The sequence below is a fragment of the Poeciliopsis prolifica genome, unplaced genomic scaffold, assembly GCF_027474105.1.
Source record: "Poeciliopsis prolifica strain line A6 unplaced genomic scaffold, Auburn_PproV2 SCAFFOLD090, whole genome shotgun sequence".
In the NCBI taxonomy this organism is placed as follows: domain Eukaryota; kingdom Metazoa; phylum Chordata; class Actinopteri; order Cyprinodontiformes; family Poeciliidae; genus Poeciliopsis; species Poeciliopsis prolifica.
In genome coordinates this window covers 845,866-864,020 of record NW_026562465.1, presented here as the reverse complement: position 1 = coordinate 864,020, position 18,155 = coordinate 845,866, and the positions used below count along the sequence as shown (strand labels likewise).

Genomic DNA, 18,155 nt, shown 5'->3' with positions numbered 1-18,155 from the left:
TCAACTGGGAGCCAGTGTGAAGAATATAGAACAGGAGAGATGTGACGGAACTTAATGGATTTGGTAAAAAAATCTGGCTGCTGAATTCTGTATAGATTGCAAACATGAAATTGAGACTTTATCCAGGCAGGAAAAAAGGGCAGACAAGATGATACAAAAGCATGAATGATTTTCTCTAGGTCAACTCTGGAGACCATTTATCTGATTTTAGAAAGGTTCTTTCAACAAAAGAAACAAGAATGGGAAACAGCCTTAATGTGTTAGTTGAAGCCTAATGATGAGTCAAATGTGACACCTAGATTTTTTACCTTTGATTTTACTAACGGCCAGAAAGATGCAATTGTCTGGCTGATATTGTTGTGTAGGTGACTGGGAGCAAGAAGCATAGTTTCTGTCTTACTGGTGTTTAGAAGCAGACAGTCACCGAAGAGGCAATCACGATACGGGACAAACATTGGATGAGGATGGCCAACCTGTCCATTTGATGTGGTCTAAATGAAAAATACAACTGAATGTTGTCAGTGTAAATATGATAAGAGATATGATAAGAAAGGACTGAAAAATAAAAACAAGTGGAATAATATAAGAAGAAAACGAAAATGGAGCCAAAATTGAGCATTGTGCCACCCCACCAGTTAAAGGGGCATAGTCAGAGAAAAACCTGTCCGTCTTAATGCAGAATGTCCTGTGAGATAAATATGAGGTCAGACAGTCCAAAGCTGAGCCAGAAATACCAGCCAGGACTTTCATCACAGTGATGAACAGGTCCACAGCGGCTTTTGTAAGGAGCAATACTGTCAAGAATGCCAAGCAGTGGTCATTAAAAGAGTCAACCAGAAACTCCACATCATCATCAGGAGGTGCTGTAAATGAAAAGAGGGAAGAAAACTCTGCAACTACAATATTGTCAATAAAGCATCTGCACTTGCTGGCAACTTGAGAAGAAGCCTCCAAATAACAAGACATATTAAAAGAGATAGTCTTATGGTCACTAAAAACAACATATTTCATACTTGTGTTGTTAAGAGTGAGTCCATGAGTAAAAACCAAGTCTAAAGTGTGACCTGCAGTGTGAGTAGGCTCAGTCACATGCTGTGAGAAGTTGAGTCCATAATATTAAGAAAGTTCGTAGTAGAGCGATTTGTAGGATCATCAATGTGAATATTAAAATTCACAGTGATGAAGATCCTATTTTATGAAAGGACAGCAGGACTGAGCCCAGGGAGTGGGTTGTGGATTTCTTCATTGTGTTGCCTAATCCAGCCAACGCAGCATCGCACACTAACACCATCTGTCACCATTCACATCGGGAGCCAGCTGCCGGCAGGGACGACTACTGGGGCGGGTTCTGTCCGACTGGCCTGTTTAAGAGGCCGGGTGCCTTCTGCAGCCCTGGCACTACGCCGGTTGGGTGCAGGTGAAACGCAGAGATCTGATTTTACTGAGCAGATCGCTGCCTGATAGTTCGGTGCGTTGAAAGCGGGAAAGATGCGGAGGAGGGAGCAACTCGGTGATGCGGTGACACATGGCTGCCTGGACGCTCTGACTGCGGTCCCCACGCTTCTTCACTCCAGCGGAACAAGCAAAGGCTGGGCATCGGGGCACTGAATGAGGCTGACAGATCAGGACAGACTGTGACTGGAGCTGTGAGGAGTGAAAACTGCATCGCCTCGGTAAGCTCTGCTACAGCTCCATCTGTTTCTACCTGCAGTACAGCATGTTTACAGCCAACAGCGATCACACTGAGGCACTGTTCAGTGAGCAGCCTCACAGTCTGTCATTTTTCTGAATTTGGGCTCGCATGTAAACAAAAGGGAAATAATCAATCTTTGTTTTTAATAAGAAATTCGATAGATTTGAAGTTGGCGAAGCCTTGTTGAGAGCATAAATATGTCCAAGGTGACTTTCACTGCTTTATTTGGGTTTCTACAGGGAAAACTGAAGTGCATGCTCAAAGATTAACTCATTTCTTTGATTATTTATATTATAGCCTATATTTATACCAGTAAGATTTGAACTTTCTCTAAACGTATTTTTCTTGTAATCACCAAGACTAGGCCACATTTTCTGTTCATAAAACCTTTAAACTACAAAACATCTAACCACAAATTATGATCGCAAATTGTCATTTATCTTTAAAGAAAATACATCAACTTCACAAGATAATACAAGAAAAATTAAAAGTAAATAAATTCACCCTTTCTATTGTACAACAAAGGTTTCGTAAATCAGTAGAATTTGTATTTAAAGCAATTTAAAGCTTTAAGTTTTTAGTTGAGATTTAAAGGAAGTCAGGGTTTCTGCTGTTTTACAGTTTTCTGGAAATTTGTTCCAAAGTTTTGGTGCATAGATGCTGAAAGCTGCTTCTCCTCTCTTGGTTCTGGTTCTGGGGATGCAAAGCAGAACCAGAACCAGAACCTGAGAGTCTGGAAGGTTGATACAACAACAGCAGATCTTTAATGTATTGTGGTGCTAAACCGTTCAGTGATTTATAAACTAACAACAGTATTTTAAAATCTATTCTTTGAGCTACAGGGAGCCAGTGGAGGGACTTTAAAACTGCTGTTATGTCTCTATCTTCCTGGTTTTAGTGAGAACGCGAGCAGCTTTATGCCTATTTAATGCTAAAGTGTTTCTAAAATTAAAGCATTTTTATCAATTCCAGAAGATACTAAGTACTCAGGCTCTTTACAGGCTAAAGTTCCTGTAAAGAAAAGAACAACAGCATGAGGGGTGCGGTGCCTGCCTCCAGGACTTCTGGATGAGAGACAAATGTCTGTTAACTAGCTGGCTGCAAAATGATCATCCACTTTAACAGCTTGCTCTTTGTGTCGCATCATGAAAAGCAAACTGGGTAAAAGTGATGAAATTCTGAACAAAATTGAAAATTAATACACTTAGCACTTCTTTTGGGAGGTTAAATTTATGGATAAAAATTTAAATAACAATATCAAATGTTATTATAACCAGAATCTTAACATTTAAATATGGCAATGGTTAACAATATTTAATTCTATTTATTTTATTACATTAACAATATTTTACTGTAAAGTGAATTAAGTCTACATTTCAAATGTTTGTTAAAATTACAGTATTTCTGATGCAATGTTGCGATGGAAGCTGTTGGTCAGCTCTCAAAAAACAAAAACAAACAAACAAACAAACAAAAACACACACATACAAAAAACCCAATATGGAACTTTGGGGAAAAAAAATAAGTTTTTCAATTTACTTTTTACTAAATACTTTAGGTTATTTCCAAACTCCGTATGATTAACTATACAATGCGTCAGCTACTGGAAGTGAAAACATTTTTGTTTATAATATCAACTGCTTGGGGGGAATGATTGCTGATTTTTAATGTTTTCAAATAAATTAATGTAGAGTAAATTTTATTTTTATGCGCTGCAACAGGTATAGCTTCATCTGCCCATTACAGCACAATAAAGACTCCACGCCTCTGGGAATGAAATGTGTCTCCCCCCTACAGCGTTGCAGAGGATTATTGTCACCGCCGAGCCGCCGTAGCGATGGGAGAAAATATGTCCAAGCGGCTGAAGTTGGTATCAACTACGGAAGCAGAGATGGAAGAGCGTTCTTTCCCTAACCAGTATCCTGACTGGGAGCAGGTCTCAAACGCTGGAGCTGAGCTGGACTCTGACGAGCCGCTGGACGCTGACGGAAAGGTGGGAAGATTAAGGCTTTTGTGTTGATTTTTATCTATCGGTAGCTGCAGTTAGCTTAGCTTCGGCTATGATAACCTCTTCTGGTTGGTTAGTAACCAGTGGTTCCCTTCTTAGAAACGGCTGCTTAGTACAACATGTTATTTTCGAGTGTTCTCATTGGTGAACATTTATCATGTAAATCTTACATAAGTCATATGAAAGTTCAAAACTATTGCTACCTTAAATAAGAATTAAGTAAGGAATTATTTTTTTTTTAAATAATGCACTGTTTAATTAAACAATTTTCAAAATAGATTTACAAAAAGATAGGGCAATTATAACTTCCAAGGAATTGGGAACCTACTATTATCTCTATGTGATCAGAGGGTAGATATAGGTTTATGTTTTTTTTTCTGCTCCTTTTATTCATGATTTGTTTTAGTTGTTACATGAACTATTCATATTTATGGAGAAATGAACATTCATTGTTAAATCTTTTTAGTTGCAGTTTTGAGTTTAGATCCAGTATTTTGCTAATAATACTGAATATAATGACATCCATATTTAATTTAATAGCGTTGATTATGATGATCAACAATCAACTTTTACACTAGGTACAATGCAGTCAGTCTACCGGTGCTGGCTGGTGTGGAAGTTGTCTGCATGCCAGAAAAAACTGGATGATTCCCAGATAATTCCCAGATAATTCCTGGATGATTCGAGCCTCCAACCCCATTTCTTTTCTGTTATCACATGTCATATTTGTAAAACCAATCAACAATCTTTGTGCTAAATGTTAGCATCAGGTAATTGATGTATTGTTGTCTTTTATTTTAAATGGCTCAAGGATCTGGTTTGGAACATTAGATTTTTGTTTTCTTGGGAAATTAAAAAATTGTTGAATATCGTGGCTCAAAACAAAATAACATTTTGTGTACTTTTTAAAATATATAAATGAAGAGTTAAGATAAACTACTTCCAACTTTGATTCCAACTATTCTTTGCTTGGATTAGAAAAGGTGATTTGTGGTGTGTAGGCCTTGAAATCATTATGGTGGGAATGAGGTATGACGTGCTTCACTGACACGGACTTCTTTCATCATTTCATACTTATTATTTTCAGCTATTCTTTACATCCATATCTGGTTTCTTCTGGTGCAATAATGAATCCAGTGGATTTAACAGCTACTGACCAATCATCGGTCACAATTCTTCCTTCAGCAAATGCCTCCTTCTTGGTAGAATTGGTGTCCTGACAACAATGTGACTTTTAGGAATAGTCACAAATTCAACAGGTTCTAGCTTAGGTTCTTGACAAGGTCCATCCAGACACTGAAATGTTATCCTTTTTGTTGACGCCAGAACCTGTTGTAAGCCAGGTGTTCCCATATTTCTATCATCAGCCTCTTTTTGAACTTAAGTTAAAGCATTGAGATGTTGATGTCATATTTTATATCCTCTTTGAAAAATATCTGGATTAGAAAATAAAATTTTAATTAAGTAGAAACTTGAGCATTACTTAAGCAAAACTAAATTTAATGTAAAATTTGGAATTGTGTACTGTGCGCCCAGTTATTAGGCAAGTTGCATTATAAAGAGTGAAATTCTAATTGATCAGCTACTGTGCTCTCAGTGATTTGTTTACTGTGTCTAGTTCTACAGCTCTCCATTCAATTTCTGACTGCACATTAGTGGTCAAGTCAGTGTTCATTTTAATTTATCATATGATAAATAGACATCAGCTGCTACAGTAAGTGTTTACTTTTGTACACCTTTCAGTTGGAAAGTATGCATAAAATAAAAATTAACTGAAGTGCTCAGCTGCCTAATAATATGCACTCAGTGTGTTGTTACAACCTGTCTAGGGGTGGTCAGGTCATAACACGAAGGACCCCCCCTTTCCCAAGCAGCCAACACACACCAAGTTGAACATTTTATAATGTTATTTATTTTTAAAAAGATATATCTTTGATCGATGTTACAATTGGAGTGTATGGCTTCAGAGTGAGCTAATGCCAAAAACAACAAACAAAAGGAAATTATCGGAATAATAATCAACTTACCTAATTGAAAATAAATAAACCAAATGTCAAGAACTTACCTCCTTAACTAAGAAAACAGGAAAGAACTAAGGAAACATAAATGGCAGCTCACTCTTACAAACTCCAAACCTAGGTGTTAACAAACAATCAGTGGCTGGTTGACATGAATAGAAGAGGGATCTCTAGGAAGTCCACGTCAGCAGCTTTTATGCTTGTCACCTCCAGGAGGCCACCAATTGGACGTTTCTCGTCGTCAATCATAGGCAGGCACCTGCACACTCATTTGCATAATTAAATTTAACGACACACCAGTCGTGACAGTGTAATTCTAAACATTACACATTGGAAAACAAGAAAGCACCTATAATCAGCCCTGATTTTGGGTGATCAGAAATCGGCCAAAATGTATCCACCGATCTTATCTAGTCTCTTCATCTATTCCACAAAGGTCTAAGAATCAGCCACCATCAGAGGACCGACGGACAGACCTCCCACCAGTTCATGTCTGCACGTGTATGATTAACAGTCAACCCACTGTTGCCAACTTAGCAACTTTCTTACTAAATGGTTAGGAACCTTACAGACAAAAAAAAATTGGTATCCTCCAAAGAAAAAGTCAGCTGGTCAGTTTAAAAGTTGATGATTGGCCAGAAAACAGCAATCAGTGCACCTCTCGTGCTAAACAACTTATAAAACACAAGTCATAACTGAACTGTACTTGACAGCTTGCAGTATTTCTTTTCTTCTGCTCAGGTTAATGCAGCATTTCTAAGGAAGGTCCAGAGTAAAATCAAAGATCTCCTCCAGCAGATGGAAGAAGGCCTGAAGACCGCCGACCCCCATGACTTCAGCACTTACACTGGCTGGACAGGTCTGTCCCAGATGAACTTCTTTCTGTCAGCAGCCAAAGAGGAGCTGTGGAGAAGGATAACAATATAGAACAATATATCCTAACCAGGAGCAATCCCTGCCAGCTGACCACCAGGCCCACTGCAGCATTGCATTTATTATTGAGAAATGCTTAGTAATAACAATAATAATAATAATGAATTTTATTGAAAATGCATTAAGCTTTTTTTTTTTTTTTTTTTTTTTGCTGAAAAGCAAAGCTCACCTTGAGGTAGTGGACTTATGGAGCTGAAAAGGTCCATTCCCTGATCACTAAGCTCCCTCACTAACATTATTTCTTTGCACAAAATCACAGGAAGAAAATCAAATGACACAACAATACTTTGCATTCAGTAAATGTTTGGTGGAAAAGCTCTGTCATTATCTAAAGGTCAGATTAACTTTAGATCTCCAGGAATAAAGTCAAGATAACACAACCCAACAGAAGACAAGGTTCTCCAACTCAGCTAATGATTGAGACTTTTAATGGCTTGTGGAAGACTATTTACACAAAAACATAATTGTAGAAAAAAAAAAACAGCTTGGCAGCAGCTCAAAAGTTCAAAAAGTTCAAAGTGCAGTCTGTGGATGCTTCCTAAAACAAAATGAAACATTACTTTGTCACCACAGAAATATAAACAAATACCCGTTAGCCAGTAATCATCCTGAAACTCAGTGTTTTTTATTCAGGGCTTAATAGTATTTTCTGCAAAATGAAAGGCTCCGTTAAGCAACCTGTCTTCTTTTAGAATTTATTTCTTCATGCTTATAGTGCATGATAAAGTTCAGTGAGCCTCTGCATCTTTGCTAAACTTATTTTATCTACATGTTTGATAGTAGCTGACCTGCAGGAGATGCAGCAGATTGCTTCACTAGTGTTATTTCTTTATTTTTTATATTAGTTGTTAAGGTCCCTTCATTAAAAAAATGATATTTTAAGCTTTTCTGCTTGTTTTTGTGCAGAAAGTTGTATGAACTCCACAACCCAGGTAGGTCAGAACTGCATGAAGAGCAGCTCTGACCTGCTCTACATGATTATAACACTTTACAGTGTGTCAGCTGTAGAAAATATTCTCCTGTCTCTGCAGGCATTGCCTTATTGTACCTTCAGCTGCATCGTGTCTCCGGTGAGGCTTCCCACCTGCAGAGGGCATTGGACTATGTGAAGAGGGCCATGAGAATTTTGAATGGCCGCAAAGTGACTTTTCTGTGTGGCGATGCAGGACCTCTGGCTGTTGGTGCTGTGGTCCACCACAAACTAAACAACAGTACAGAGAGTAAAGACTGTGTGTCGAGGTGAGTAGTAGAGTATAGCAGAATTCACAACCGGCCCGGTTTAGTCCACTTTAATTAAACTGTCGGTTTGCTGCTCCAAAGGCAGGAAGCACTAGAGTAGGAGTGTCAAACTCATTTTTGTTTTGGGCAAATCAAGATCATGAATTCTCTTAAAGGGCCAGCTGTGAAAGAATCCATTGACAAAATGCCCGATTTTAGATGGGAGAGGTCCGACGTTCTACGTAACACAGCACATAAACAGAATAATTCTACGATTATCACAAGCGACAATCTTAGTACTCGGAACGTTCTAAGATTACGGGAAAATCGGGGGGAAAATTTTTAAATTTTGTTATGCGACCTCCTTCCCACCCGGACCAAGCCTTGACCGGTGATAAAAAGGTTGCTCTCAGTTACGTCTTGTGCGCCAACATTGAGCCTACAAGCAGCAAAATGAGTCAGAAACAGATGTCTTTGTAAAATTTATTTATGAAGGGGAAAAGGCTCAGAGAAGAGACATGACAATGAATTTATCCCAGTAAGTGATTCCCACATTCCAAGCCCACTCTGCATGATATGGTGACCAACTCATTAATGAGGCAATGAAGCCTTCAAAATGCTTCTCCATGTGGAGACAAAGCACCCTGTGCATAAGCAACACTTAGGGTGTCATTGTTTCTCAACACTCCCAGATGAGAGAAACAACCTCAAGGCTCCCATTATTTGTTATTGAGAGTTAAAATTTTCACGAAAGTAAAATGTTCACTTTTGTGAGCCATCTGTATCTTATTTTGAAGGGATATGTAAACGTTACCATAGCAACCAGAGTCAGAGAGCGTTAGGGCAGTGGTCGAGACGAGATGAGAGGAGTAGAGCTTGTCAGCCGACTGGATGACACGAGCCAATAAAAGCCTAATAGGTTCGGTCGGTTTGTGTGTTCAGCCGCAGGAGCAACACACACCACGATAATCGAGCCAAGACAATGTTGAATGTCCCAATGTTAGATCTGGCTTATTCAATGCCAGATCTAACATAATCTTACAAGGTCTGAAGGACCTTGTAAGATTGTCGTAAAGGAAAAATAGGGGCCATAAAAAAAACACAAAACGGCTATAGCAGGAACACCATACAGAAGCATTATCTGACCTGAACTCCCCACCCTCCACCTGATCCCCTGTTTGGTCCCCTGGACCGCAGCAAAATTGCCAAGTTGGGGATCACTGCGTTAGACTATCTATGTGACAGTTCACTATGTGGTTACTTTAATGAGCTGCATAATTTATCCACAACAGAAGGAATTAAATTTTCTCCTCATTATCTGCCTGCATTAAAATCTTTGCATATATTTTAGAGTGGCTTTACTGGCCTTGATTTGAGAGTGGTCAGACAAGACAGTAGGTAATGAGAGAGGGGGAAGACATGCAGTAAGGGTAATCAGGCCGGGAATTGAACCTGTGACAGCCGCGTCGAGGACTAAGGCCTGCACATATGAGGTTGTACTTTAACCCCTGCATCTTAAATATATTTCACAAAATATTATGATTGTCTTTGTTCTAACTAGACATGTTAAACAGATAGGACAAATATTATCATACACACTTATCCCTAGTGGGGTCTCCAGGTTGCTGGTGCCCATCTCCAGAGGTCAATGGAGACAGAGGCGGGGTCACCTGGACAGGTCACCAGTCCATGACAGGGCAACATAAAACAATTTTGCTACATTTTTCATCATAATTTTAGAAAACCTACAGGAACTATTATTAAAAATATCTTACATTTCTAATATTATGGCAAACACTGGTTCTGATTTCACACAGCCCTTGTTCAAATGTCAAAATAGTGAATATGTTTTCATGGAGTTTTATGCTTAATACTAAATGGACGCATTTTGTTTTTATATAGTTTTCTCCCACATTAAAAGCTGATCAAAGCATTTGGATTTCCTCCAGGCTCCTCCAGCTGCAACGCTCAGTCGTCAGTCCAGACAATGAGATGCCTGATGAACTGCTGTTTGGTCGGACTGGATATTTGTTTGCGCTACTGTACGTTAATAAAGAAATTGGGGATGATGTTGTGGATGAGGCAACAATTACCAAGGTGAGCCCCACTCACTATTGGAGAGATTATGATTTGCACTTATCTTGCACACATGCAACTGTGTTTCAGGAATGATACCTTGTATGAATTTGCAAATTTAAGAATTTACATATTCTTAGATGTGAATATATAAATAAAAAAAATTCCCTTCTCACCCACCGCGGTGGTTCTGCGCAGTATCTTGGCTGTGCCAAGGACTGCACATTTCTGGACTGAGATGTCTGATGTTGTTCCTGGGATCTGTTGTAGCCACTGCTCCAGTTTGGGGGTTACTGCCACACTATGCCTGCCACACTATGCCTGCCACTTGGTTATGTCGTTCCATGTACGCTTTCCCTGCCAGTATCTTGCACCCTGCTGTGATGTGCTGGACTGTCTCAGGGGCCTCCTTGCACAACCTACACCTTGGGTCTTGTCTGGTGTGGTAGATCTGGGCCTCTATTGCTCTGGTGTTTAGGGCCTGTTCCTGGGCGGCCAGGATGAGGGCCTCTGTGTTGTCCTTGAGTCCAGCTTTTTCCAGCCATTGATAGGATTTACTGATATCAGCCAATTGGGTTATTTGCTGGTGGTACATCCTATGTAGGGGCTTGTCCTCCCATGATGGTATCTCTGGCACCTCAACCTCCGTTCCCTGTTGTCTGAGACATTCACTGAGCACATTGTTTGTTGAGGCTTTGTCCCTGATGTATTTATGTATCTTAGTTGTTTCATCCTGGACAGTGGTTCTCACACTCACTAGTCCTCTGCCTCCTTCCTTGCGGCTCGTGTACAGTCTCAGGGTGCTGGATTTGGGATGGAACCCTCCATGCATGGTTAGTAGCTTTCTAGTCTTAATATCTGTGGCTTTTATCTCCTCCTTTGGCCAGCTAATTATTCCAGCAGGGTATCTGATTACTGGCAGGGCATAGCTGTTTATCGCACAGATTTTGTTCTTGCCATTTTTGAGTCGGTATCCGTAGCCAGTCTTGTTGATAATTTGGCAGAGGAGGTTCAGGCCTATGCAGAACAGTAGAGGGGACAGAGCATCTCCTTGGTATATGCCACATTTGATGGACACTTGTGCAAGTGGTTTGCAGTTGGCTTCAAGGGTGGTTTTCCACAGCCTCATCGAGTTTGCAATGAAGGCTCTCAGAGTCCTGTTGATGTTATACATCTCTAAGCATTCAATAATCCAAGTATGCGGCATTGAGTCATAGGCTTTCTTGTAATCGATCCAAGCCATGCACAGGTTGGTGTGTCGGGTTTTGCAGTCTCTGGCAACTGTGTGGTCTACGAGGAGTAGGATTAGGATTGACGGCCTTCAGTTAACCATTCAGGGGGAGTCCCACTTTGTAGCATCTGGTTCATTTGGGCTGCCAGTCGCTCATGGAGAGCAGTGATTTTATTTAGCCAGTAGGCATGGATTATGTCAGGTCCTGCTGCTGTCCAGTTTTTCATACCTGAGACTCTTTCTTGGACATTTGTCACAGTGATGGTTACCGGGGCTTGTTTAGGGAGGTTGCTGTGGTCCTCTCGTAGAGAGATCAACCACTGTGCATTGCTGTTGTGGGACGCCTCCCTTTCCCATATGCCTTTCCAGTATTGTTCAGTCTCCAGCCTTGGTGGGTCTGCTCTGTGTTATTACCCTGCCATTGAGAGTACACCTTAGCTGGTTGAGTGGAGAAGAGACGGTTAATCGTTCTGGCTTCATTCTCCCTTGTGTATCTCTTTAGGCGGCTGGCCAAGGCTTGGAGCCTCTGTTTAGCAGTTTCAAGTGCTTCAGGTATGGGCATCTGCCTGTACTTTCTGGGTACTGGTCTTTTCATTGTACCCTTGTGGAGCTCTGATAGTTGGCTCACTTCCCTCCTTGTTACAGTGATTTTAACCTCTAACAGTCTTTTCCATGGTGGGTTTTGGGTCTCATGGTTGCTCTTATAGCCAAGCATCTCAAGGATCACTGATGCTGAGTTGTAGATCAGCTCATTGGTTTCTGTTATGGTGTTCGTAGGAATCATTCTCAATGCTGCATTCACATTTTCAATGAGACTTTCTGATGGTACTTCACTCAGCTGTTGTAATTGGCGCCGAGGAGGTCTGGTTGTCATTCAATGAAAATAACTCTAAACCAGTCCTAACTTTAAAGAAATACACTCTATACATTGCTAATGTGGTAAATGACTATTCTAGCTAAAAATGTCTGGTTTTTGGTGCAATATCTACATAGATGTATAGAGGCCCATTTCCAGCAACTATCACTCCAGTATTCTAACGGTACAATGTGATTGCTCATTGGCTCAGAAGGCTAATTGATGTTGAGAAAACCCTTGTGCAACCATGTGCACACATCTGAAAACAGTTTAGCTCCTCACAGAAGCTACTGTACTGAATGGGGTGACCCCAAACTTTTGAACTGTAGTGTATATATATAGTGTGTGTGTGTGTGAAGAGATACACTTGGATCATTGTCCATCGTCTCCTAACTGTAGGTGGTGACAGCCATCGTGGAATCAGGAAAGAACATGTCAGCTGAGGAGAACAAGACGGATCGCTGCCCTCTCCTCTATGAATGGCATAAAAAGCAGTATGTTGGCGCTGCCCATGGTCTTACTGGCATCTTTTACATTCTGATGCAGGTAGGAGAAACCTCCAACCATTGCTGCTCAGCTGGTTGTACATTTTCAGAAGATATATAAATTCTAAGGTAAAATCTGAAAGTAATTGACCTGCTCACAAGTCAACGGGTCAGGTGTAGTTTAGTGAAAGGAGTTAGACATTGAGACCATTTCCATATTGCATGAATGACCTATGAGTTATTGGTTATTGGTTATAGTACTGAGAGGAGTACTGGTCCTCCTCTCAGTACTGGTCCTGTTGCATTCTAGTCTGCTGAAGGGACTTCTGGTTTTATTGGAAGTCTGTTTAAGAGGGGAATGGTGATAGTAAATAATCACATGATGAAAAAGGCTCATTAGGACTTTTGACCTAACCGTTTTAATCTTGTTTTGCTTTTTCAGCAAATCAGTGCACAAATATTACAGTAGGCATTTCATACAATCAATACCACAAGCTGCGTGCCAAATATTGTTATTCATAAGAGTTTGAGACATTTTTGGAACATTAACAGAAATCATAAACCTGCTTAATTTGATTCATAATAGTATTGTCTATACAGCTGAAGGATTAAGATATAATTTTTTCATGTCATTTGCATTTCCATAACTAGGTTTCACAAATCAGTTAGATCTATGTCTGCCATTACCTGTTCTGTTATCCTCCTGTGTAACCATGGAAATGGATGAACAGTGACCTGAGTGTTTCTCTGTTCAGCCCGGAGCCAGGCTCCACCCAACCATGCTGGCGGAGCTGGTCCGCCCCAGCATCGACTACATTCGGCACAAGAGGTTTCGATCCGGGAACTTCCCATCGTCGCTAAGCAATGAGAGTGACCGGTTGGTACACTGGTGTCATGGAGCTCCGGGTGTCATCCACATCCTCATTATGGCCTACAAGGTGAGCTCTGTCTATCGCAAGCACAACCCTGACTCCTCATCGCTCTGTAGGAACAGTGTTACATCCAACGTCATTTCATCAATTTTAACTTCTGAAGCTTCTTCAAGCACTTTTACAGCTGAGAAAGTGAAAGTCTGACTGCAGAGTGAGCCTGTTGTCAGGGGATACTCTGCAGGCTGCTGTCTGCTTGTTGGTCCATTCTGGCATACTCACTCCATTCACTAATGTGAAGTGCTGTTCTGCCCAGCACAGAGGGAAAGGCTCAATAGCAGACTAGATTTCTATGAATGCTTTGCTTGCGACATCAGCATATAACAGCTCAAGCTTTTGTTTTACTATGTGCAGGATGGAAACCACTGACTATTTTACCAGATAAACATCTCAGGTCAGCTTTAGCAGCTGTTGTTGGCACCAGTATGATTTAGTAACAAACTGTAATTATAAATTAGAAATTATGAAGTGGAATGATTAGTTCCCAAACATCTGTGTATTCATTACATTGTGTGAATAACATCATATGTTCACTGATGACTAAAACACAGTGGGCAGCAGGTGGACTGCCCTGGTGCACAGACCACCAGGCTCAGCAGGTTTTCTGTCAAGACAAATCCTGGCTTATAGAATCATGGCAGACAACGTTATTTCTGCACAATTCAACTTTCAATGTCAAGAAATCCAGCATGATTCTGGTAAAGCACAGAGCACCAGTGGAGAGAAACAACTTCCTCTTAACAGAAAGGATGAGAACCTGACCCAGGATTACCAGCTTGGTCACCTGGGTTTTAGGAGACAGATAAACAGAGACATGGGGAGAAAAGAATCATTGGACTGTAAGTACTTTTACATGGAAATTAAAAAAACAAAACCTTTGGCAATAATTTTTGCAAATGATGGATAAATGGAGAGGAGCACAACAAAGCTAGTAACTACTGTAGGTGTTCTCTTTATTAGACAACTTTAAGCTGCCAGACAAAAACTGTCAAACAGACTCTTCATTATTTTGAATCAATGGTAATCTTGTTTCAAGTCCATGTCCAGCATTTACCTAAAGTCCATGAATCTTCACTTCTGTCATTTCGTTTCACTGCAAAGGCTTGTTGAGCACTTCAGAGGAGAATAAAAAGTCATAAATACCACAGTCTTTAAATATGAAGTAATGCAGCTCTGAGGACAAAGTGTGTAAACCTGGGTGTATAAGATAACTGTCATAAGACAAAAACTGAGCTGAGAGACCAAGAAAAGGTGCAGATACAGACATATTTCACACATTGTTAATCTCCTGACATTGAAACTTGTACTTTCAAGTTTAAAATGAATATTATTTCTGACTGTAATCTGATGTGTTTTGTACAGCAAGCATGTGAAAACAGCAAATAATTCTTTGACAGAATCCTGAAGTTTGGAGCGCTGCTGTTCTTTCCTCATCACAGGATCCCAGTTTGGGACTGCATAGGAAACCTTTTTCACAGTATTCTAATTTTCTGAGACATTGACAGTTTGGTTTTCATTACCCATGAATTATAATAAGAATTACAAGAAACCAAGGCTTTAAATATATCACTGTGTCTGATGATTCACTTCCTCAGATGACTGGCAAAAAATATAGCACCTCTATGCAATGTTCCACAAGCAAATGCATGTACTGATGTATGAAAATGAGAGGTGGTTTAGTTTACTGTGAGCTCATTGCTCTTCTATCCTCCAGAGAGAAGGGGAACACTGCCAGCCCGGCAGGAAGATGTCATCAAACAGTTGGTTCAACTAAATGGTGGTTCCTCTCTGCATTGGGTTGAAGCGGTCATGATGAACTCATGTTCCTTCTCCCTGACTGTGTCCTGCAGATGTTCAAAGAGGAGAAATACCTGAAGGAGGCAGTAGACTGTGCTGAGGTCATCTGGCAGCGGGGCTTGCTAAGGAAAGGCTACGGTATCTGCCATGGGACTGCTGGCAACGGCTATGCCTTCTTAACCCTATATAAACTCACACAGGAGAAAAAGTACTTGTATCGAGCGTGCAAGGTAAGGCAGGGCCTCAGGAACTGAGCTAAGTTTGTGACTGGTTTTGGACCAGCTCTTGACATGGTGGTGTGATTGCTTTTTTCCAGTTTGCTGAGTGGTGCTTGGACTATGGGACTCATGGCTGTCGCATCCCAGACAGACCATACTCTTTGTTTGAAGGTACAACATCTTGTCTCCTTATGTTTACCTCACAAACTGCTTTGGTGTTGTTCCTCCAGGCCTAGAATCAGGCCTGGAGGCCATCAGGCTGTAGTATCAGCCTGATGGACCACCAGGCTTTACTTGCCTCCCAAATAAAGCCAAGTGTGGTTTGTTTATTTTAAATAGCTTTTTTTTAATAAACCAGTAACAGTAAAGATGGATTATAGGTTTATAGTGAACTTATTGAACTGGGTGTGAGGAGGCTGACATCAATTGCTCCATCCCTGCACCTGCTCATTGGCCTCATGCTATTATTTTGAAATTATGATGCCTGCTCCTCCACCTCTGAATTTTTGTGACTTTTAGCATTTTTCATCATATAAATGTGGTGAGTCACTGGTGGACTGTCCTGGTGCCCCTACCAGCAGGCTCAGCAGGGTTTCTGGGGGAATCCCTGTGGGATCATGTCTTCCTGACCACTGTCATAGACTTGGCAACACTTGATCAACTGTATCTTCCTGAACTTCAGTACTAAAAAGGGAACAGAACAGGAAATGTCTTGCCTTTAAAATGAAATCCCTACCCAGACTATGTGAAATATCACTCTTACCTGTTTTGCAATAGGATTAGTTGTCAAAGAGTAAAACCCTTGCAGAAACCAACCAGATGGACAGAGTTTCTTGACTACAGATCAGTAACTTTGTTTTATTTCTGGCAGTCTACAGCCAGAAATAGACTTAGACTTAGAGATTTAGACTTCCTTTATTGTCATTGTACAAAAAAAACACAAGGTGAATCTTGACAACGAAATGTCGTTACTTGGCTACCAGTGTAGCAGAGCTAAAACATTATACTACCCAATAAATAAATACAATACAATACAAGTGCCATAGAATACACAGGTTCAGTGTTGTAACACAGGTTCAGTGTTGTGTACGGGAAACTCTGTTTTAGCTGCCGAATGTGGCATAAGGTTTACAATGCTAACCGGACCCGAAGTAGCCGCAGCCGAGCAGGGCGCCGCCATCTTGTCATATAAATAAGGGAGGAATGAAGTGTTAGAGCACTTCATTCCTCCCTTTTCCCATAGTTCTTATGGATTTGGATTTTCAGCAGGACTTAGCCACTCCCAACACTGCCTAGTATCAACACTTTCTTTAATGGTCATGGATTCAATGTGGCAAATTTGCCTGGAAACTAATTTTGCTTTGGCTTATCAACGATGTAGACAAGCCAAAGCAACTTGAGTTTCCTTAACACCTCAACGGCTCAGCAGTCTGACTAGCTCACCTGTTTTCTACTGAGCACTGCTTCTTCAATAATTTTGCTGATGAATGTAAGTTCAGAGATTGACTTGTAACTCTGCAATAGTGATTTGCCCAGATTGTTCTTTTCTGATCAGATACAATGACAGGCAGAACTCTGGTCGAGATGTGAAGACAGGTAGAGCTTTCACTGCTGTATAAACAGAGTGAGAAATGATGATGATGATGACGATGATGATCTGGTTGTATTTTTCTTCTCAGGTATGGCAGGAACCATCCACTACCTGTCGGAGATGGCTAACCCTGAAGCCTCCAGCTTCCCTGCCTTTGAGCTTTAACTGTCCAGCTGATGAGGCTGAGGATCGGGGGCACAGCAGGAGATGGGGGAGGGCTTGGGGAGGTGTTAGTATTTGAACAACTTTGTTGTTGCTTTGGACAGAACAGTCCTGTTGGCAGCTGAATTTCAGTGAAATCAATTTGTTTCTGAAAAATTCCTGGTTTAACAGCATGATGATTGTTGTTGCTTAGGAGGAGGAGGGGAATAGGAGGGGGGATTTCTGTCACAGATTATCATTCTGTGGATCAGCAACAGGAAAGTTTCTGGAAATCTGTATGTTGCTACTCCCTCTCGTCCGGTGGTGTTTTGGACTCCAATAAAGAACCTTCTCACTCAGAACGATTCATTGTCCTCCACCCATCGCACAGAGAATGAGGTGTTATACTGTTCAGGTGTTAAAATGTCTTTGCATGTTCATTATTGCAGCTCCTGATGTCTCATGTTCTGTCCGTAGTGTTTAAAAGGATCCATTCATGTGTGTCAAAATGTACTGAAGTGTCATCTTTGATTTCATAATTGTAAACAATATATGTGGATTGAAGAATCAATATGAGTGTGTTTTCCTGTGCTTGCTGCACTGATGCTGCCGTGGGAACTGGTTCCCCAGGCAACAGCCAGGCTTTCCATCATGCCAGGCGGAAGAATGGCTGGATATCATGGAAAGCATTTTCATGTTTGGTGTGTCTGCAGCTTGTCTGCACCATAGTGGTGTTTCAACATACGCCATATTCCAGTGTTGACCTCCTTTACTTTATGATAATGCTCCAATATATGCCTCATATCCATATGCTTCTAAAAAAGCATATGGATATGACTCCAGTTTTCCTTGAGGTCTGACCAATTCCAATTTACACAGATTCAGATATCTTTTCCTAAGGACTATAATGCAAAAAAGAAGACGAAAGTATGGAACATAACAAGGATGAATGAATTAGATT

The 18,155-nt window shown here is 40.7% G+C and overlaps 1 protein-coding gene across 1 annotated transcript; it reads left to right on the top strand.

Annotated features, from left to right (window-relative positions):
• The first annotated feature begins 1,295 nt into the window (after positions 1–1,295).
• Positions 1,296–17,765, top strand: lancl2 (LanC lantibiotic synthetase component C-like 2 (bacterial)). The gene is made up of 10 exons (XM_055022767.1): positions 1,296–1,673; positions 3,491–3,686; positions 6,461–6,578; positions 7,684–7,891; positions 9,820–9,967; positions 12,433–12,579; positions 13,274–13,456; positions 15,298–15,474; positions 15,561–15,633; positions 17,142–17,765. The coding sequence occupies exons 2-10, from the start codon at positions 3,531–3,533 to the stop codon at positions 17,216–17,218; spliced, it is 1,287 nt and encodes a 428-aa protein (XP_054878742.1). The 5' UTR covers positions 1,296–1,673; positions 3,491–3,530; the 3' UTR covers positions 17,219–17,765.
• Positions 17,766–18,155: the final 390 nt, after the last annotated feature.